At 37.6% G+C, this 20,423-nt stretch overlaps 1 protein-coding gene and 1 pseudogene across 2 annotated transcripts in view; one reads left to right on the forward strand and one right to left on the reverse strand.

Annotated features, from left to right (window-relative positions):
- The window catches only part of BMPR2 (bone morphogenetic protein receptor type 2), a 196,985-nt gene that overhangs the window by 168,115 nt on the left and 8,447 nt on the right, over nt 1-20,423 (forward strand). For both annotated transcript variants that reach the window (XM_053596834.1, XM_053596836.1), the window contains exon 10: nt 6,826-6,962. In XM_053596834.1, the coding sequence (XP_053452809.1) occupies nt 6,826-6,962 (137 nt within the window). The remainder of the gene's footprint in view (nt 1-6,825; nt 6,963-20,423) is intronic.
- Nucleotides 5,676-6,797, reverse strand: LOC128590410 (Golgi apparatus membrane protein TVP23 homolog B-like; annotated as a pseudogene).

Below are 20,423 nucleotides of genomic sequence, written 5' to 3' on the forward strand. Positions count from 1 at the left end.
GATAAAGTCCCTCTTACAATCATATCTTGCCCCCAAAAGGTGTGGCACACACCAAGGCCCCACCCCCCTCCCTTCCCCCCTCCCCCACTCTGCTCTTCCTTTCCCCACCCCTCCCTCCTTCTTTCTCTCTCACCAGCAACATTTTTTGAAAAACTATGTTCAAAGAATGACTGTTGTTTTTGCTCTGATAAATAATTAAATCATTTAACAAGGAAAGGCAATTAAATATTGTTTGCAAATGATTATTTTAGTAGATATGTAGGATGAATTAAGATAGAAATAGGAAGAACTAGAAGGGGTTTAAAAAAAGAAAAAAATAGAGTTTATTGTTTTATAGAGTTTTAGTTTGGAAAGATGGAAAAGTTCTAGAGATGGATGGTGTTGATGGTTGTATAACAGTGAGACTATACTTAATATCATAGAACTGTACATTTAAAAATGGTCAAAATGGTAAACTTTATGTTATATATATTTTACCAAATAAAAATATAAGATTAAGAGAGTTGCATCAAAATACCCTATATTCTTGGATATGGAAATGAAGAAGGAGAGGCAGATCTGAGAGTAAATGCTGAGAAGGAGTCTGTGGTTGTTGTTAGCAATTACAAGAGTGAGAGTCAAAGAAACTGAGAAATATTCTAAGGTCTAAGAAATAGTGAAGATGGCAACCAGGAACTCAGGAAGAAATGTTGGTGTATATTAGAAACATGAGTTAATTATGGAGACTTTTGGATGGCCTATGAATAGACAACTAAAAGAAATTGTTTATAGAGAATTTAAAATAATAAAAAAGAGAAGATAAAATGGTTTGGGGGGAGTTGTACTTAGAAACAGTGATTGAGAACTTATGAGTAGATGCGTTTGTCTAAAGCAGTGGTTTTCAATCTTCCTAATGCTGAGACCCTTTAATACAGTTCCTCATGTTGTGGTGATCCCCAACCATAAAATTATTTTCATTGCTACTTCATAACTGTAATTTTGCTACTGTTATGAATCATAATGTAAATATCTGATATGCAGGATGTATTTTCATTGTTACAAAGGGATCGCAACCCACAGGTTGAGAAACACTTCTCTAAAGGAACAAATGAAAAGAGAGAAAAATTGAATATTACCGTCTGGGCAATGGTGAGACTTCATCTCTACAAAAATTCATTAGCTAGGTGTGCTATTGTGCACCTCTCATCCCAGCTCCTCCAGGTTGTGGCAGGCGAATCATTTGAAGCCAGGAGTTGGAGATTGCAGTGAGCTATGAAGATGCTACTGCACCCTAACCTGGGCAACAGAGTGAGACCCTGTCTCAAAAAACAAAAAGGTCTGAATATTGGGGAACTACTCCCACCAAGTAAGTTAATTAAGAAGACAAATGATTAGAAAAATAGAAAACTGTAAAATCATGTCTTGGAAGTCAATGCTAGAAAGCTTTAATAACCAAGATTTATGGTAATGGATGTAATTGGAAGGTTAAGAGGAAAGGAGGAGGTTCTTGGTTTTCTTAGAAAAGTCTCTGTGGGATGTAAAATCATATTACAGAGAGTATAGGCAGAAAAAGTATTTTTAAAGAATAGGCAGAGGATACAGAGCACTCTTGAACATTTTAACAATAGGGGTCTCGGGCGGTCCCTGTGGCTCAAGGAGTAGGGCGCCGGTCCCATATGCGGGAGGTGGCGAGTTCAAGCCCCGGCCCAAAACCGCAAAAAAAAAAAAAAAAAACAATAGGGGTCTCTTCTCCACTTACAGAGAGGGACCCATCTCACTCTTGAGATGTATTCTCTTTACACTTTGTGTGCTTTTGTTCTATAATAAATGTCTGTTAATGGTGGAAAAAACAAAAACAAATAGGGCTGGAAGTTGAAAAGAAAAAAGGATCATATAAACATTAATAAGCCTAGAGGATAGCAGATAATATAAACTTCTTATAAAACATTTTTAAACTTTTATGGTATACCTCAAAATGTTGTTCACATTTATTATTAATGGAAATACTATATAATAAGGCTGCTCTCTAAAATATTAGCAAAATAAATAAATTATATTACAGTGGAAGAGTGAAATGCTGCAAAGTTTAAATAAAGAAAGGAGAAGGGGGTGGTGCCTGTGGCTCAGTGAGTAGGGTGCTGGCCCCATATACTGAGGGTGGTGAGTTCAAACCCAACCCTGGCCAAACTGCAACAATAAAAAAAATTTAAAAAAAAGGAGAAGGAAGTAAGGAAGATAAAAACAAGTCAAGATAAAGAAAAAGGAAAAAAGAGAATAAGTGTAATTTGAGAAGAAAACTAAGTCAAAAGTCTATAACTGGTAGAAACATAACTAACAAGTGGCAAAGGAGGTGAGAAGTGAAGAAGAAATGGTATCCGATAGTGTTAGATATTTGATTTTGGACAGTTTGAAAGCAAATGAGATTATCAAACTTTCCTTGAGTAACCCAGTAATTATAAAGCTTTAATGTTAGTATCTTCTATGATGGTACTACTTGTAGTATCTAACACTAAGTTAGCTCTAAACAAGCTCTCTTTTGAACCATTTAGATTTAGAACTCTGAAGATTTAGTGGAAAGTTATTTGGTAATTCTTGGCTCAGTGCCCATAACACAGCACTAGCTACATACACCAATGGTGGCAGGTTCAAACCCAGCCTGGGCCAGCTAAACAACTGTAACCAAAAAATAGCCGGGCATTGTGGTGGGAGCCTGTAGCCCTTGCTACTCAGGAGGCTGAGGCAAGAGAATCACTTAAGCCCAAGCATTTGAGGTTGCTGTGAGCTGTGATGCAACGGCACTCAACTGAGGACAATATAGTGAGATTCTATCTCAAAAAAAAAAAAAAAAGAAAGTTATTTGGTAATTCTCCATGTCATTGTATTCCCAGAAGATTGTGCACCAATTTCATTTATCAAGTTCCCTTATTATAATTTGGATCTAATTTTTTTAAGGAGTAAAATTGTGAATTTTAAATTATCCTACTAAACCAGTATATAAAGGGAAAAAACTAATAAATAACACTTAGGATATATGTATGTGTGTTGTATATATGTCTGAAAGAGAGAGAGATCAGATATACTAGTTTTATCTCTCAAATTCAGTATTGATGTTACTGATCAAAACTTTTAAAGTATCTACTTCAATGTCTACACTATATGAAAATACCACTTGTATTTATAGATAGGGTGGTATTCCAGTAAACTTGGGCTATGCTACATAGATAATAGATAATTATCTTAGATAATTAATTATCTTAGATAATTAATTAATTATCATAGATAATTAATCTTCATAAATCTTTCTTAATATTGGTGGAGGGCAAGTATTTATAGATTATTTTGAATATTCAAATAGAAACATAAAATTTAAATGGCATATTTTATAATATACTTTCCATCTGGGTCATTATGACTTCATATTATCTCCATGTGAGTGGTTATAAGGAAGACAGACATTGCCATTTTGCTAATAGGAAGATTAAAACAGGATAGTTAAATGACTTTTCCAACATAAAGATGAAGCCAAGATTGGAATTAGCTATGTGTGCTATTGTGCACCTCTCATCCCAGCTCCCCCAGGTTGTGGCAGGCGAATCATTTGAAGCCAGGAGCTGGAGACTGCAGTGAGCTATGAAGATGCTACTGTACCCTGACCTGGGCAACAGAGTGAGACCCTGTCTCAAAAAACAAAAGTTCCTTCTCCTCCTCCATTCTGATGTCCTGGATAAATCCTCTTCATTTATCCTGTCATTTTAATATTGGTGTAGGAGGCCAGGCACAGTGGCTCACGCCTATAATCACAGAACTTGGGAGGCCAAGGCGGGTGGATTGCCTAAGCTCACAGGTATGAGACCAGCCTGAGCAAGAGCGAGCACTCATCTAAAAAATAGCCGGGTATTGTAGCAGGCGCCTTTAGTCCCAGCTACTCAAGAGGCTGAGGTAAGAGAATCGCTTGAGCCCAAGAGTTTGAGGTTGCTGTGTGTTACAACACCATGGCACTCAACTGAGGGCGACAAAGTATGACTCTATCTCAAAAAAAAAAAAAAAAAAAAATAGTGGTGGGAGAGAGGTAAAGAGATAATAAGAGTCTCTCTCTAATTCTCCTGTGTTCCTTGCCAAGATTTTCACTAGACCATTGGTTTTCTAAGTTCCAGGGGTCTTCTGTGTGGTTTAATATGTTTATTCATAAATTTAATTTTATAACATTTTGTAAAATAAGCTGGTTGTACTTATTAGCAATGAGTAAGGTTATTAAATAGTACTTGAATAATTAATGATATTTAAAAATCTATACTCTAAATACTGCTTGTTATATAAAAGGAATTTTTTAAAAGTCAATATGTTGATTTTTCTGTCAAATGGTCGTTATCATATTTTTTTGATTTGTAAACAATAGAATTTTATACAAATATAGTTTTGTACCTTCAAAGCTATCACTCCAATGAAGACACTTATTCAATTAGATAAAACATCTTAAAAATATTTTAACAGTGTACAAGTACATTCACAACATAATCTGATTAAAAAATTCCAACAAAGTTTGGAGTTACCTACAACAGAATTTATAGATGCCTACAATAGTTAGTAGATTGCTTTAGTTTAGGGTTACATATGTTGCTTTAAAAAATACCATTAATACAAATGCATGATTTACAATATCCCCATGATAGCAAGGAAAAAAAAGATTCATAAAATAAAATACCTTTTACACATTTATTATGCCAAGATTATTCTCATTACAACATAAGAATAATGTTCTTTCAGTAATAAAAGATAGATTGTATTAGCCCAAGGACTCCTGAAGAGCTTCTAAGAAGTTCCAAAGTAAAAGCTGGTTATCCTTTCTGTAAAATAAATAGAACAGCAGCCATTTCTGGATATCCCTTAAACATAAATTATGAAGACTCCGTTTATGTTAATTAGGCCTTACAAAAATGACTTGCTACATATAAAAATAAACAGAATTTTAGAAACAAGGTAACACCACTGGCCTGAGTTTGGTTTTACTTACTTATATATGTATAAGAAATTTCACCATCAAGTACATATTAAAAATTAACAATTACGTTGTGGTGGGTGCCTGTAGTCCCAGCTACTTGGGAGGTTGAGGCAAGAGAATCACCTAAGCCCAGGAATTGGAGGTTGCTGTGAGCTGTGAACTACAGCACTCGACTGAGGGTGATAAAGTGAGATTCTGTCTCTAAAATAAATAAATAATAACAATTAACAATCATTTTGAACAAATATAAGCCAAAGTACTTCCTCTCACCATGAAAGCAAAACTTGCTTCTGAAAATAATCTTTTCAAGTAATACATAAACACATATAGAGCTTTGAGATAGACTAAGAATATCCTCCTATGTTCTATGCATCAAAATCTCCATAACAAATGTAAATGAACACAAACACATTATTGGGGATAAGTTGATACTACATGACTGTGTTCACATATATATACCATGAAAAAGTTTGACAGTGTTTCTAGTGACAACATACTTTTTAACCCCAACTTCTAAGAAGAAAATAAAAACTTACTGTGAAAATTACTTTTCTTTTTTAAAAATAAAATTGTTAAGTGGAAAAATAAGCCCAAAACACCTTGTTAGCAGCATGGTCTAAGCTCTTACAATGTTCAGAGTCAAGTATTTTTCTTTGGTTTCCCAATGTACCAAAACACATAAGCTTTCTCTCTCTATTCAGAAAATCCTGTCATCTCCAGTATATTGTCTTTAAAAACTGTTTACCCAGATGCAAAGTAACTGTGCGGGTGTAATTCTTTCTGCTGCCCACTTAACACTGATACAACTGTATAGGTTGGCACCTTGGAGCACCACACCCATGATAACTACTGCTAACCCTTTTACTCTGAAGAATAGGACATTAAAGGCAAATTTCACCCATAGCACTCACTGGGCAGGCAATAAATCCTAACCAAAAGATTCCTGATTCAGTCTCTGAAATAGTTTTATTCTCTTAAGAGGATGCCTTCTTGGACTCAAAACACGCCGTGGCTCTTTCATTTTCCTCAGTATGATTCTACCAACATAGGCCAACCATTAGTCTACCTGTGACTTTCTTCACTACCCAAAAGTCACATGATAACAAGATAACTATCACCATCTAAGTAATAAAGCTGCTGCTGAGCAATTCACAGAAAAAATAGACTGTAAATTGCAAGAAAGGAGTGGTTTCTGAGGAAAAAGTGGAAGAACGGTTTCACTGGGTATCTGATTTGGGTTTTTTTTGTTTTTGTCTATTGTCTCCTCTTCAGCATCTAACAGTGAAACATCTTCAGTGTAATAATTATTGTTCTGTAATAAACAGACATTGTATTAAATGTCATAAAAGTTTTTATGATAGGGGCTGACACTCTAATAGAGGCTGTGATATAATGAGACATGGTGACTATTCAGCCCACCCAATTATATTTGGCTCTACAAACATATCTGTTGTACTAGATCATAGACTCTCTTCTCCTCTTTATATCCTCCATGGGTCCATAATTTAGAAATATTTTCAAGTATTAAGTATACTGCATAAGCATAATAATCTTTTCCCCCTGCACTTAGTAATACTAGAAACCATTTAAAAATACTTGGTCATCATTGAAACTACTATTTTGTTTATCAACAAATCCTTGAGACTATTCTAAGTAAATTATTCATTAATAATGTATTAAATCTACAACAGGATCTCTTTAGGATTTCCCTATGTCCAGAGGGATTTTTTATAAAAAGGATTGTGACACAGTTTCTTTGCCTACTTGGTATCAGAAATACCCCTATTATTCTATCATTTATGACAACTGGAAATTTCATTTTATCATTCTTTTCTGCAAATACACAGGGGAATCTGTACCAGAATACCAGATGGCTTTTCAGACAGAAGTTGGAAACCATCCTACTTTTGAAGATATGCAGGTTCTTGTGTCTAGGGAAAAACAGAGACCCAAATTCCCAGAAGCCTGGAAAGAAAATAGCCTGGTAAGAAAAAACTAAATTATTAAAAAGAGGACATATGACTAAATATATTTTAATGTTATTTAAAGCAAAAATAGACTGTTAATAATGTTACCAATTTTAAAGTTACCTAATGCCAGAAATCCAACTTACTTGAATTTTATGATATATGTTTTCAATGGTTTCAATATTAACAAAAACAGGTCCTCTTCTTTGGTTCAGTTTGTTTTCTTCTGAGTACAAAATACTATTTTGAGTGAATAATTAATATGTCTGAGGTTTGCCAAATTGGGTAACAGCTGGAATAATTAACATGTTAATATTTTAAACATTATTGAAATTCTATCTTATTTCCTTGAGAATAATACCAAAAAATGTTAAGTAGTGCAGATTCTCACATTCAATGACTATTAAAAATCTAGATCTAAAAGAGTTCATACTACAGCCTGTGAATTCTACTTATTTATTTATTTATTCATTTTTAATTGTTGGGGATACATTGAGGGTACAATAAGCCAGGTTACACTGATTGCATTTGTTAGGTAAAGTTCCTCTTGCAATCATGTCTTGCCCCCAGAAGGTGTGGCACACACCAAGGGAATTCTGCTTATTTAAAATGTAGTTTTAGGGCGGCGCCTGTGGCTCAGTGAGTAGGGCGCCGGCCCATATGCCGAGGGTGGCGGGTTCAAACCCAGCCCCGGCCAAACTGCAACAAAAAAATAGCTGGACGTTGTGGCGGGCGCCTGTAGTCCCAGCTGCTCGGGAGGCTGAGGCAAGAGAATCACGTAAGCCCAAGAGTTAGAGGTTGCTGTGAGCCATGTGACGCCACGGCACTCTACCGAGGGCGGTACAGTGAGACTCTGTCTCTACAAAAAAAAAAAAAATGTAGTTTTATCTAACCCTAGCACTTTAGGAGTCTAAAGTAGGAGGATCGCTTGATGCCAAGAGATCAAGACCAGCCTGAGGAACACAGCAAGAGCCTATCATTACAAAAAAATTTAAAAATTAGCCTGACATGATGGCATACACCTGTAATCCCAGTTACTCAGGAAGCAAGAGGATTGATTGCCTGAACCCAGGAGTTAGAAGTTGCTGTGAGCTGTGATGATACCATTGCACTCTAGCCCGAGTGACAGCAAGAACCTGTCTCCGCCCCCACCAAAAAAAAAAAAAAAAGACGTTTATAACAATGAAATCCCTTCATAGCCTCCTACCGTTTGAGTAAATTGTTGTTATAACCCTGAAAACATCTTCCACACATATCACAGTCTACAAACATGTAATCTTTTAATGTAAGTAGGATCAATTCTCCATGATCATTTCCGATTTTTTTTAACTTAACAGTTTTTAATGTCAGTGCCTATAGATGTATTTATGTCTCTCCATTTGTCAGTATTTTATTGGTAGAACCATATAATCATTCATTAAGTATAATTATTAAACCCTTTATTAATGAGAGTATGCTATATTTCCTTTTTGAGTAAGTTTCTTTTTTTTTTTTTTTTTTTTTTGGCCGGGGCTGGGTTTGAACCCACCACCTCTGGCATATGGGACCGGCGCCCTACTCCTTGAGCCACAGGCGCCGCCCTTGAGTAAGTTTCTAAAGAATTAAAGTTATACTTCTACACATGGTAAACATAATCAAATTAAATAGGTCATAAAAAATTGGAAAAGGAAAAAACGATTATCACTCTTCAGGAGTAACTTCCTTTAGCAATCTTCTGGGGTTTTTTTTAATTTCTTCAAAATCTGTTCTTATTCTCTAAGAATTCTTCCAAATCTTGGAATCTTCCAATTCTTCCAAATCTTTCCAGTTTTGTCATATTCTGTTATTAGATGACATGTTTTATCTAAAAATTGAACTAGGGCTCAGTGCCTGTGGCCACCTGAGCTGGCGGGTTCGAATCCAGCCCGGACCCGCCAAACAGCAATGACGGCTGCAACCAAAAAATAGCCAGGCGTTGTGGCAGGTACCTGTAGTCCCAGCTACTTGGGAGGTGGAAGCAGGAGAATCACTTGAACCCAGGAGTTGGAGGTTGCTGAGATGCCACAGCTCTCTACCCAGAGCAACAGTTTGAGGCTTTGTCTCAAAAAAATAAAAAAATAAAAATAAAAATTGACCTAGAAATTTAAATACAATAAAAGCATAAGAATTTTTCAGAATTATGATTATGTAAGCACTTTGGATTCATAGGAAACAAAACTCCTGGATTAGTTACTAAAAGTCCCCCTGCCACTTTTCAGAGACTGTGTCAAAAGTCATCATCCAGTGGATTCTTTGATTATTTTTTTATTTTTTTGAGACACAGTCTCACTATGTCAGTAGAGTGCCGTGGCGTCACAGCTCACAGCAACCTCAAACTCTTGGGCTAAAGCGATTCTCTTGCCTCAGCCTCCCAAGTAGCTGGGACTACAAGTGCCTGCCACAACACACGGCTATTTCTTAGTTGTAGCTGTCATCGTTGTTTAGCAGGCTCAGGCCAGGTTCAAACCTACCAGCCCCAGTGTATGTGGCCAGCACCCTAACCACTGAGGTACAGTTGCTGAGCCTCTCTTTGATTTCTTGTCATCATTCTTTTTCTTTCTTCTTTCTATGCTCTGCTCAGAAGCAACATTTTTTTTAAAAGCTCATGAGATGGGCGGCGCCTGTGGCTCAGTCAGTAGGGTGCCGGCCCCATATACCGAGGGTGATGGGTTCAAACCCGGCCCCGGAATAGCCGGGCGTTGTGGCGGGCGCCTGTAGTCCCAGCTACTCGGGAGGCTGAGGCAAGAGAATTGCTTAAACCCAGGAGTTGGAGGTTGCTGTGAGCTGTGTGAGGCCACGGCACTCTACCCAGGGCCATAAAGTGAGACTGTGTCTCTACAAAAAAAAAAGCTCATGAGATTCTCTTTCTTCTAAATCAGCAGTTCTCAACCTGTGGGTCACGACCCACAGGAACTGTATTAAAGGGCCGCGGCATTAGGAAGGTTGAGAACCACTGTTCTAAATTAATGTTGAATTCCTCCTTCAGTAATGTGTATTAGTACGTGTTGGGGAGAGCGGTAAACATCAATTCTTTCGCATTCAGAAATACTTGTCTTGCTCTCACATTTGAGTAATAATTTGGCTAAGTAAAGTTTTCAAGAAAAAATCATTTCCCTCACAACTTTGAAACTAGCACTCCATTGATCTCAAGCCTCCAGTCTCCAGTCTGGCACTAGTCTTCAGTCTAATGAGAATTCAGATCCCAGGCAGAATCATTCCATTCCTTTTTGTCTTGTTATATTTTTGCTTCATCCTCTTAATGTTTTTCTCTATCAGCTTTTAAGATTTTACATTATCATTGGAATTGTGAAGTTTCACTTGGATGTACGTAGGCTTGGATCTTTTCACACATTTTGCTTGGCTCTGGATAGGTTTTCAGTTTGAAAATTCAAAACTTTCTTCAATTCAAAGGAATTTTCTTATATAATTTTTTAAATGATTTCTTTCCTGGAGCCTAGGAGTTTGAGGTTGCAGTATACTCCAGCCCAGGCAACAAAGTGAGACCTTATCTCAGGAAAAGGACAAAAGAAAGATATTGGCAGTATGGACAGTCATTACACCTTTTCCAGAATCTAGTGCCAAAAGTAAAATAAGACAAAAATGATGTTATTCTAGAGGTGACATCTGGAAGAACGAATGGAGGTGATTTCTGCCAGCAATTTACACGAGAAGTATTTCACATGTATCAGAATTATTCATGTTATAAACAGTGGAAATTTGAACCTCTGAAGTATACACCAGCAGATGATGTGATACACTGCAGCTGAAAGAGGGGTCATCAGTAGTAAACTGCAAACCATTAAAGTAGGAAAGAAGATAATATAAAACAAAGGGAAATGAAAACCAGGAAACAGTGTGGACTGCATCATGCAGCTGCTGGGGTAATAGAGTCTATGAGCATTTGAAGTATGAAGGTGGGATTTACCAAGTTCATCAAATCCCCAAGATGGGGCTGTCATCACAGATGCAGAGTATACACACAGAAACAATTCAATTATTGTCCTTTCTCAACCAGATGAGGTAAATGTGAAATCAGACCTCAAGGATTTGCAAATAGATACATTTCAAGCCAAAGGAGCAGGAGGGCAGCATATTAATACAATAGACAGTGCTGTCAGACTTGTCCATATCCTTACAGCAGACGTCCTCAAACTTTTTAAACAGGGGGCCAATTCACTGTCCCTCAGATAGCTGGAGGGCCGGACTATAGTTTAAAAAAAACAACTATGAACAAATTCCTATGCACACTGCACATACCATTGATCTCAAGCAGCTTTGAGATAAAAAACAAAACGGGAACAAATACAATTCACACCGCTTCATGTGGCCCACGGGCCGCAGTTTGAGGACGCCTGCCCTACAGGGCTAGTAGTAGAATGCCAACAAGAATGATCACAAAAAATAAAGAAATAAGGGCAGCACCCGTAACTCAGTGGGTAGGGCTCTGGCCACATACACTAAGGCTGGCGGGTCGAACCTGGTCTGGGCCAGCTAAAACAACAATGACAACTGCAACAACAATAAAAAAATAGCCAGGTGTTGTGGCGGGCGCCTGTAGTCCCAGCTACTTGGGAGGCTAAGGCAAGAGAATCGCTTAAGCCCAAGAGTCTGAGGTTGCTGTGATTTGTGATGCCATAGCATTCCACCCAGGAAGACAGCTTGAGACTATCTCAAAAAAAAAAAAAAGTCCCTGAGAGCAGGTGAGAGGCTAAATACTTTACCAGAATTCACCAGAGGTGTCATTCTCACAACAGGGTATCCTCAAAAGAAAAATCTCCGTGAAATTTTATTCTAGTAAAATGCAACTTTGTCCTCCTTAAATTATTTTATTTTACCAGAGCAAATAGAATCTATTATTTTGAAATATCTCTTGGCAATCCTGCCATTATGGGATATGCATCATATGCATATTTACCTAAAAAATTTTTACTTCCAATATAGATTAGGTTGCCAAGTAAGGGATTCTTAATACTTGGTTCACTCCCAACAAATCCATTTAAATCTAATGTGCTGTAGTCGATGAACTTTGTAGTGACAATCAGAGTTAGGGAGTAAGTGCACAGTTTATAAAAAGAGAAATGCAGCTCTGTCTAAAGAATGCATTTTTGCTTTCATAGTTGTATTACAATTAAAAAATACTATATTTTAGTAGTAAAACTCAAAATTGTTCAAATATTAGTAAATGTAAAAACTAGTTTTAATTTTATAAACTGTCAGGAACACAAATATCAATTAATAAAGAGGTGAAGTCTAAGTTTCCTGATAAAAATCAGTATATAGAAAACAGTCTAAGGGAAATATGTGAAAATGTTAACCGTAGTTATTTCTGAATATTGGGTTCATGAATAACTTTTTCATTCCTGTAATTTCAAGATTCACAGTAAAAAAGACATACTTTAACAATCACACACAGTTTAAGGCTTTTTTTCTCATATATAAAATGTACTAGTATAATTTGTTCAACTGTACCACCATTATTCATGTTTTTTATTCTTTTCCAAATTTTTATCTTCCATTTGTCTCTTGAATGCTGTTTTTTTCTTTTTCCCTTGTTAGAATCATCTGCATGGCTCGGTATTCACACCTCAGCGGTTAGGGCGCCAACCACATACACTGAGGCCTGTGGGTTCAAACCCAGCCCAGTCCTGCCAACAATGACAACTACAACAAAGAAACATAGCTGGACGTTGTGGCAGGTGCTGATAGTCCCAGCTACTTGGGAGACTGAGGCAAGAGACTTGCTTAAGCCCAAGAGTTTGAGGTTGCTCTGAGCTATGACACTACAGCACTCTACTGAGGGCAGTATAGTGAGACTCTGTCTCAAAAAAATTAAATAAATAAAAATAAAATCATCTGGTTTGTCTTTATTTTCTTAGTTTTACATAACTTTCTTCAATCAATGTTTTTATCTTAACGTATTTTCACATAAAAGTTAAAACTCTTGGCTCGGCGCCCGCAGCACAACAGTTATGGAACCAGTCACATACACCGAGACTGGCGTGTTTGAATCCGACCTGGGCCTGCTAAACAACTACAACAACAAGTAATAGCCGGGCATTGTGGTGGGCGCCTGTAGTCCCAGTTGTTTGGGAGGCTGAGGCAAGAGAATCGCTTGAGCCCAGGAGTTTGAGGTTGCTGTGAGCTGTGCAATGGCACTCTATCCAGGGCAACACAGTGAGACTCTGTCTCCAAAAAAAAAAAAAAGTTAAAACTCTTCTACAGTTCATTTTTTCCTTCTAGTTTTTTTCTCTTTCCAAATATTAATCAAGTCTTCTAAAGTATAGAAACTTCAAGGTTCTTTCATACATTTTTATTTTTTCTATTTTCTCTTTTTGACAAAATCTGCAAACTTTCTGTAATCTAGAATTTAGCATTGTCCATAGATTTTTAATTTTCTGACACAAACTACATTAAGAAATACAAGCTGGACTCATTGGTACTTGCTTATAGTTCCAGCTATTTGGGAGGCTGAAGCAGGAGGATCACTTGAGCCCAGTTCAATTCTGTAGTGTGCTGTGATACCACCTATGAATAGGTACTGTACTCCAACATAGGCAACATAGTGAGACCTCATCTTTTTTTTTAACTTAAAATAAAAAGGAAAGGAAGAGTAAAGAAATACAGTTTTACATCATGACACGTTATAAGATAATAAATACTTAACTTCACTACCTGCTCTGGTATTTTCTGTTCCAGTCCGGACTTTTTCACTTTTGGGAGATGGTAGAGTTGTTTGTTCTAAATGCTGATTCGAACCCACTTAAGTTGAGTTCATGACCTACCCAGAAGCCCCAACTTGCATTTTCCTTCCTTTAGGCAAGAAAGGTTTCAAAAGGGTGCCAGGCTCAGGGGCTCACTCCTATAATCCTAGCACTCTGCGAAGCCAAGGCAGGTAGATTGCTTGAACTCACAATGTTCCTGACCAGCCTGAGCAAGAGCGAGACTCTTCTCTACTAAAAATAGAAAAATTAGCTGAACAGCATGTCAGGCACCTGTAGTCCCAGCTACTCAGGAGGGTGAGGCAAGAGAACCGCTTGAGCCAGGAGTTTGAGGTTGCTCTGAGCTGTGTAGCCACAGCACTCTAGCCTAGGGCAACAAAGTGAGATTGTCTCAAAAAAAAAAAAAAGGATTTTAAATGTTCCTTGCTTGTATTTTATTCTTTTTTTCCCCACTACTAGTCTTTACTCATCAGCATTAATAATGATATTCCCTTTAATTCATTTACTCAAATGTTAAGATATCAGTATTTATTCCTAAAGTCCCTTTTCCAAGCACTCAAAAGATTTTGCCTTAATATTTATATTTTCCTCTATTCTTTTAAGTTCGCCTGTTGTTTGTTTGAAACAGAGTCTTACTCTATCACCCTAGATAGGGTGCTGTGGTTTCATAGCTCATAGCAATTTCAAACTCTTGGGCTCAAATGATCCTCTTGCCTCAGCCTCCCAAGTAGCTGAGACTACATATGCTTACCACAACACTCAGCTAATTAATTGTTTTCTATTTTTACTGGAGACAAGGTCTTGCTCTTTCTCAGGCTGGTCTCAATGTCTTGAGCTCAAGCCTCCCAGAGTCTAGGATTAACAGCCATGAGCCACCATGCCTGGACTCTTGCGCTTAAGCAATTCTTTTGCCTCAGCCTTCCAGTAGCTGGGACTGTAGGTGCCTGCCACACACCTGGCTATTTTTTGTTGTTGTTATTATTGTTGTCATCGTTTAGCAGGCCCTTGCCGGGTTCAAACCTACCAGCCCCAGTACCTGTGGCTGACGCCCTAACCACTGAGCTACAGGCGCCAAGCTGATGTACTGTTTTTTAATCTGGCTTCTTTCAGCATAATTATTTTGAGATTTATCCATGTTGTTATGTGTATCAGTAGTTTATTCCTTTGCATTGCCAAGTAGTATTTCATTGTATGTCTGTGCTACCCATTGTCCATCTACCTTGAATTGGTTATTTGGTTTGTTTCTAATTGTGAGATGTTATAAAAAAGCTGCTATGAATGTTCATGTATAAGTCTTTGTATAGGCATATATTTTAATTCTCTTGGGTAAATACCTAAGAGTAGAATAGACTGAATCATGTTTTAGATATATGTTTAACTTTTTAAGAAACTACCTGTTTTCCAAAGTGGATTCCCGCCAGCAGTGTATGAGATTACGAGTTTCTCCACAGCTTCTCCAGCACTTGGTATGGCTAGTCATTTTAATTTTAGACATTCTAATACGTTGTTTTAATTTATATTTCCCTAGTTACCATGAAGCGTCTTTTATGTGCTTATTTACCATCCTTGTCCCTTCTTTGTTGACATGTCTATTCAAGTCTTTCCTTAAAAATTGAATTTTTTTTTCTTTCTTTCCTTCCTTTTTTTTTTTTTTTCTTTTGGTTAAATCTATCAGCCATTTAATTAGGGGTTTTTGTTTTTTTAAGAAATTTAAAACACCAATTTTTGAGGGTAAACTCCATTTGTCAGGGCACACACAGATTGCAGTTAGCTCTGGAGCTGAGGAATAGCCTTGATTTGGGGTAAAATTTGCGAGTCCACAGCTTTTTTTTTTTTTGCAGTTTTTGAGTGGGCCGGATTTGAACCCACCACCTCCAGTATATGGGGCCAGCGCCCTACTCCTTGAGCCGTAGGTGCCACCAGAGTCCACAGCTTTTTGACCAACCATGCACTGTTCTGTTATCTCATATTTCTCTTTTTCTGTAATGAAGATCTCATCTTCCTGGTGTCTGGGCTTCCACAGCTGCTGCTTCTTAAAATAAGTATCAATAAGATGCTTTGGGATTTTAACATTACTGATGTCAATTTTTGTGGTGGTGGCGATGACAAATAACTCATATGTCCTTGGTAGAGGAACTTGATCAAGGGCCAGAAGGCCAGTCACAAGTAGCAAGCCACTGCCCAGCCGGCCATTCTTGTCCCCACCAACTGGTTTTGTAACAGTGGCAAGGACCTTCACCTTCTTTTTCTTTTCAATCTTGGATTTAAGGGCAGACGAGGTGGCTCATGCCTGTAATCCTGCACTCCAGGAGGCTGATGCAGGCAGATTGAGCTCAAGAGTTTAAGACCGGTCTGAGCAAGAGCGAGACCCCATCTCTTAAAAATAAATAAATAAATAACCGGGTGTTGTGGTAGGCGCCTATAGTCCTAGCTACTTGGGAGGCTGAGGCAAGAGAATTGCTTGAGCCCAAGAGTTTGTGGTTGCTGTGAGCTATAATGCCACAGCACTCTACCAAGGGCAACAAAGTGAGACTCTGTCTCAAAAAAAAAAAAAAAATTATTGGATTTAGCCACTGTGTATTTCCTCTTATACATACGTATTTCCTTTCTGGAATACATGGCAGATCAGGATGTATTCCTCTTATGAGAACAAGATTTTGGCTGCAGTGGGACTTCCCTTCTTGGCCTTAGGTTTCTTCTCTTTATTAACAGGTTTCTTCTCTTTAGTAACAAGCTTCTCAACTTTTCACCCACCATCTTGCAAGATGGGAAAGAGAACTAAAGGCTCCATTTCCAGTTTATGTGATTGTTTTCTTATTAAGTTTTTGTCTTAGTAATTGTCTGGGTAATTTATAAAGAAAAGAAATTTATTCACAGTTCTGGTGGCTAGGAATTAATTTTAATATCAAGGTGCCAACATCTGGCCAGGGCCTGTGTGCTACATAATACCATGCTATGACAGAAGGGCAAGTGAGGGTGAGAGTGAGAGACAGAGGGCTCAACTTGCTTTTTTAACAACCTGTCTCTACAACAAACCTATTTCCCAAACAATGACATTAATCCATTCATGAAGGCTGATTCCTCATGACCTAATCACCTCTTATCATTTCCATCTTTTAAATCTGTCACAATGGGAATTAAATTTCAGCATGAGTTTTGAAGGGGACATTCAAACCATGGTAATTTTGAAGTTCTTTATGTATTCTGGACTCAAGCCCTTTATTAGATATATAATTTGCAAATGTTTCTTACTAGGCTGTGGCTTGTGTTGTCATTCTTTTAACAGTGTCTTTGCAAAGACAGAGGATTTTAATTTTGCTGGTTTAGCTTATCATTTTCTTTCTTTTCCAATATTTAAGGAATCTTTGCCTAGCCAAAGGTCACAAAGATTTTCTCTTGTGTTTTTTATAGAAATTGTATAGGTCTGTGATCCATTTGAGGTTTTTGTTTGTTTGTTTGTTTTTTTATATATTTTTTTGTAGAGACAGTTTCACTTTATTGCCCTCGGTAGAGTGCCGTGGCGTCACACAGCTCACAGCAACCTCCAACTCCTGGGCTTAGGCAATTCTCCTGCCTCAGCCTCCTGAGTAGCTGGGACCACAGGTGCCCGCCACAACGCCCGGCTATTTTTTTGTTGCAGTTTGGCCAGGGCCAGGCCCGCCACCCTCGGTATATGGGGCCGGCACCCTGCTCACTGAGCCACAGGCGCCGCCTGAGGTTTTTTTTTTAATATATGTCAAGTTATGGATCAGCATTCTTTTTTGAATATGGAGATATAATCTTTTGGCATCATTTGTTTAAAGGACTATCTCGCTCCACTGAATTGCCTTTGCACTTCTATCAAAAATTGAGTCTTAAAAAAAAAATTGAGTCTTCATATACTTGTGGGTCTATTTCTGGACTTTTTTTTCAGTTTTTAGCCGGGGCTGGGTTTGAACCCGCAACCTCGAGCATATGGGGCCGGTGCTCTATTCCTTTGAGCCACAGGCACCGCCCTTATTTCTGGACTTTATATTCTGTTACACTGATTTATATGTCTGTCTCAATGCCAATATCACAATCTTGATTACTTTCGCATTATATTGTGTCTTGAAATTTAGTAATATTAGTAATATTCTTTTCTTGTCATATTTTGCTACTTTTTTGCATTTCCATAATGACTTGGTTTAGGGGGGTTTTTTGAGACAAAGTCTCACTTTGTCATCCTGGGTAGAGTGCTGTGGTGTCATAGCTCACAGCAACATCAAACTCTTGTGCTCAAGCAGTCCTCCTGCCTCAGCTTCCTAAATAGCTGGAAATATAGGCACCTGCCCCCCAAAACCAGCCATTTTTAAAGACAGGGTATTGCTCTTGCTCAGGCTGGCATAATAAATTTTAGAATCACCTTACCAGTTTATACAGAAAAGCTTGCTGGAATTTTTCCTGAAATTATATTAAATCTATAAATGAATTTAAGAAGATTAACATCTTGGCTGGGCGTGGTGGCTCACGCCCCGTAGTCCCAGTGCTGTGGGAGGCTGAGGCGGGTGGATTGCCTGAGCTCGGAGGTTCGAGACCAGTATGAACAGCAGTGAGCCAGAGTAAGACCCCGTCTCTACTAACATCAAAAACAGCCAGCCATTATGGTGGGCGTCTGTAATCCCAACTACTAGGGAGGCAACAGGAAAGAGAATGGCCAAAGGAAGAACATTAAAAAAAAAAAAAAAAAAGTACTTCAAACGAAGAATGAACAAGCAACTGAAATTAAAAATAAAAATTTTTTTAAAAAGATTAACATCTTAATAGTCTTATTAATATAAATTTATAGTTATTATTTCATAATTTATCTTTTCAGTCATATAAGAAAAAGGACTTACAAACCCAAAATACATGAACACTGGTTTTTACAGTTATTTAAGTAGACTTTTGACTTCTAGTTATTGTCTAGTGTCCTTTTACTTCAGCTTAAAGGGTTTCCTTTAGCATTTCTTACAGGGCAGGTCTATTAGCAGTAAACTCCCTCAGCTTTAATTTATATGGAAATATTTTAATTTTCCTTCACTATTTAAGGATAATTTTCCTTGATATAGAATTCTTGGTTTTTCTGGGCACAGTGGCTCATGCCTATAATCCTAGAATTGGGGGGCTGAGGTGGGAGGATAGCTTGAGCTCATGAGTTCAAGACCAGCTTGAGCAAAGCAAGACTCCATCTTTAAAAAAAAAAAATTCTTCATTTACAGTTGGGTGGGTTTTTTTCCCCTCAGCACTTTATGTTATGTCATTTCCTGGGACTTCCTTGGTTTCTGGTAAGAAATTATCTGTTAATCTTACTGAAGATCCCGTATACATTTCAAGTCTTTTCTTTCTAGCTGTCAAAAGTCTCTCTTCATCTCTAGGGCTTTTGACAATTTGATTATAATTTGTCTCAGCGTAGAACACTATGAGTTCATCCTAATTTAAGTTCATCAAGCTTGTTGGATGTGTAGATTAATTTCTTTTATTAAATATGGATATGTCTTCAAATATTCTTTCTGCCTCTGTCTTTCTCTTCCCCTTCTGGAACTCCCATTATGTGTATTTGGTGTGGCAGATAGTGTCTCACAAGTCTTTTGGACTCTGTTCATTTTTCTTCATTCTTTTAATTTCTGCTCCTCATTCTGGATTATTTTATTTTCTGTATCTTCAAGTTTACTGATTCTTTATTCTCTCTGCTTATATCTGCTGTGGAACTGCTCTAGTAAATATTTAATTTCAGTTTTTGTACTTTTCAGCTCTAATGTATCTTTTTGGTCCCTTTTAATAGTTTTTGTCTCTTTATTGCTGTTCTCTATTTATTATGACATTGTTTTCCTGGTGTCCTTTAGTTATTTGTCCTTGGTTTCTTAATTTTTTGAACATCTTTAAGATGGTCCAATTAAAATCTTTTTCCAGTATTTCCGATGTCTGTACTCCTCATAGACAGTTTCTGTTAATTTTTTTTTCCTATAAATGGATCATATTTTCTTGTTTCTTTGTATGCTTTGTGATTTTTTTTGTTGTTGTTTAGAACTACACATTTTGAATATCATGATGGTCAGAAAGAAAAAAATAAAGCCAAAAAAAAAAAAAATACTCTTTAGGTCTTTGTAGATTGGCTTTATGTTGGGGCCTCTTTTACCACTTTTCCAGGCCTTTTACAACTCTCCCTTGGCCTTCAGTTCCTATTAGCACTGAGCCTAGAGATCACCCAGTTATGAAAACTATAGTCTTCCTGGGCCTTTTCTGAACATGCATCCTGCCCTGTACGCGTGCAAGGCTTTCTAGCTTCTTCAGTCGTATGAGGAAGCTTTTTTCTTTCTTTCTTTTTTCTTTCTTTTTTTGAGACAAAGTCTCACTTTGTCACCCTTGGTAGAGCGCCATGTTGTCATAGCTCACAGCAACCTTAAACTCCTAGGTTTAAGAAATTCTCTGGCCTCAGCCTCCCAAGTATCTGGGACTACAGGCATCTGCCACAACATCTGGCTATTTTTAGAGATAAGGTCTCGCTCTGGCTTAGGCTGGTCTTGAACCTGTGAAGTCAGGCAGTCTACCTGCTTTGGCCTCCCAAGTGCTAGGATTATAGGTGTGAGCTACCATGTCCAGCCCAGTGGAAGCTTTTCAAAACCTTTATTCCCCAAAGAGGACCATGGTGCAGGTATGCAGTGAGCATATGCCCAGAAAGAATATTATTAAATTTCTGGCAGGTTCAAAGTTCAAATATGTTTATTGTAGAATACAAATTAT

Source organism: Nycticebus coucang, chromosome 7 (assembly GCF_027406575.1).
Source record: "Nycticebus coucang isolate mNycCou1 chromosome 7, mNycCou1.pri, whole genome shotgun sequence".
In the NCBI taxonomy this organism is placed as follows: Eukaryota; Metazoa; Chordata; class Mammalia; order Primates; family Lorisidae; genus Nycticebus; species Nycticebus coucang.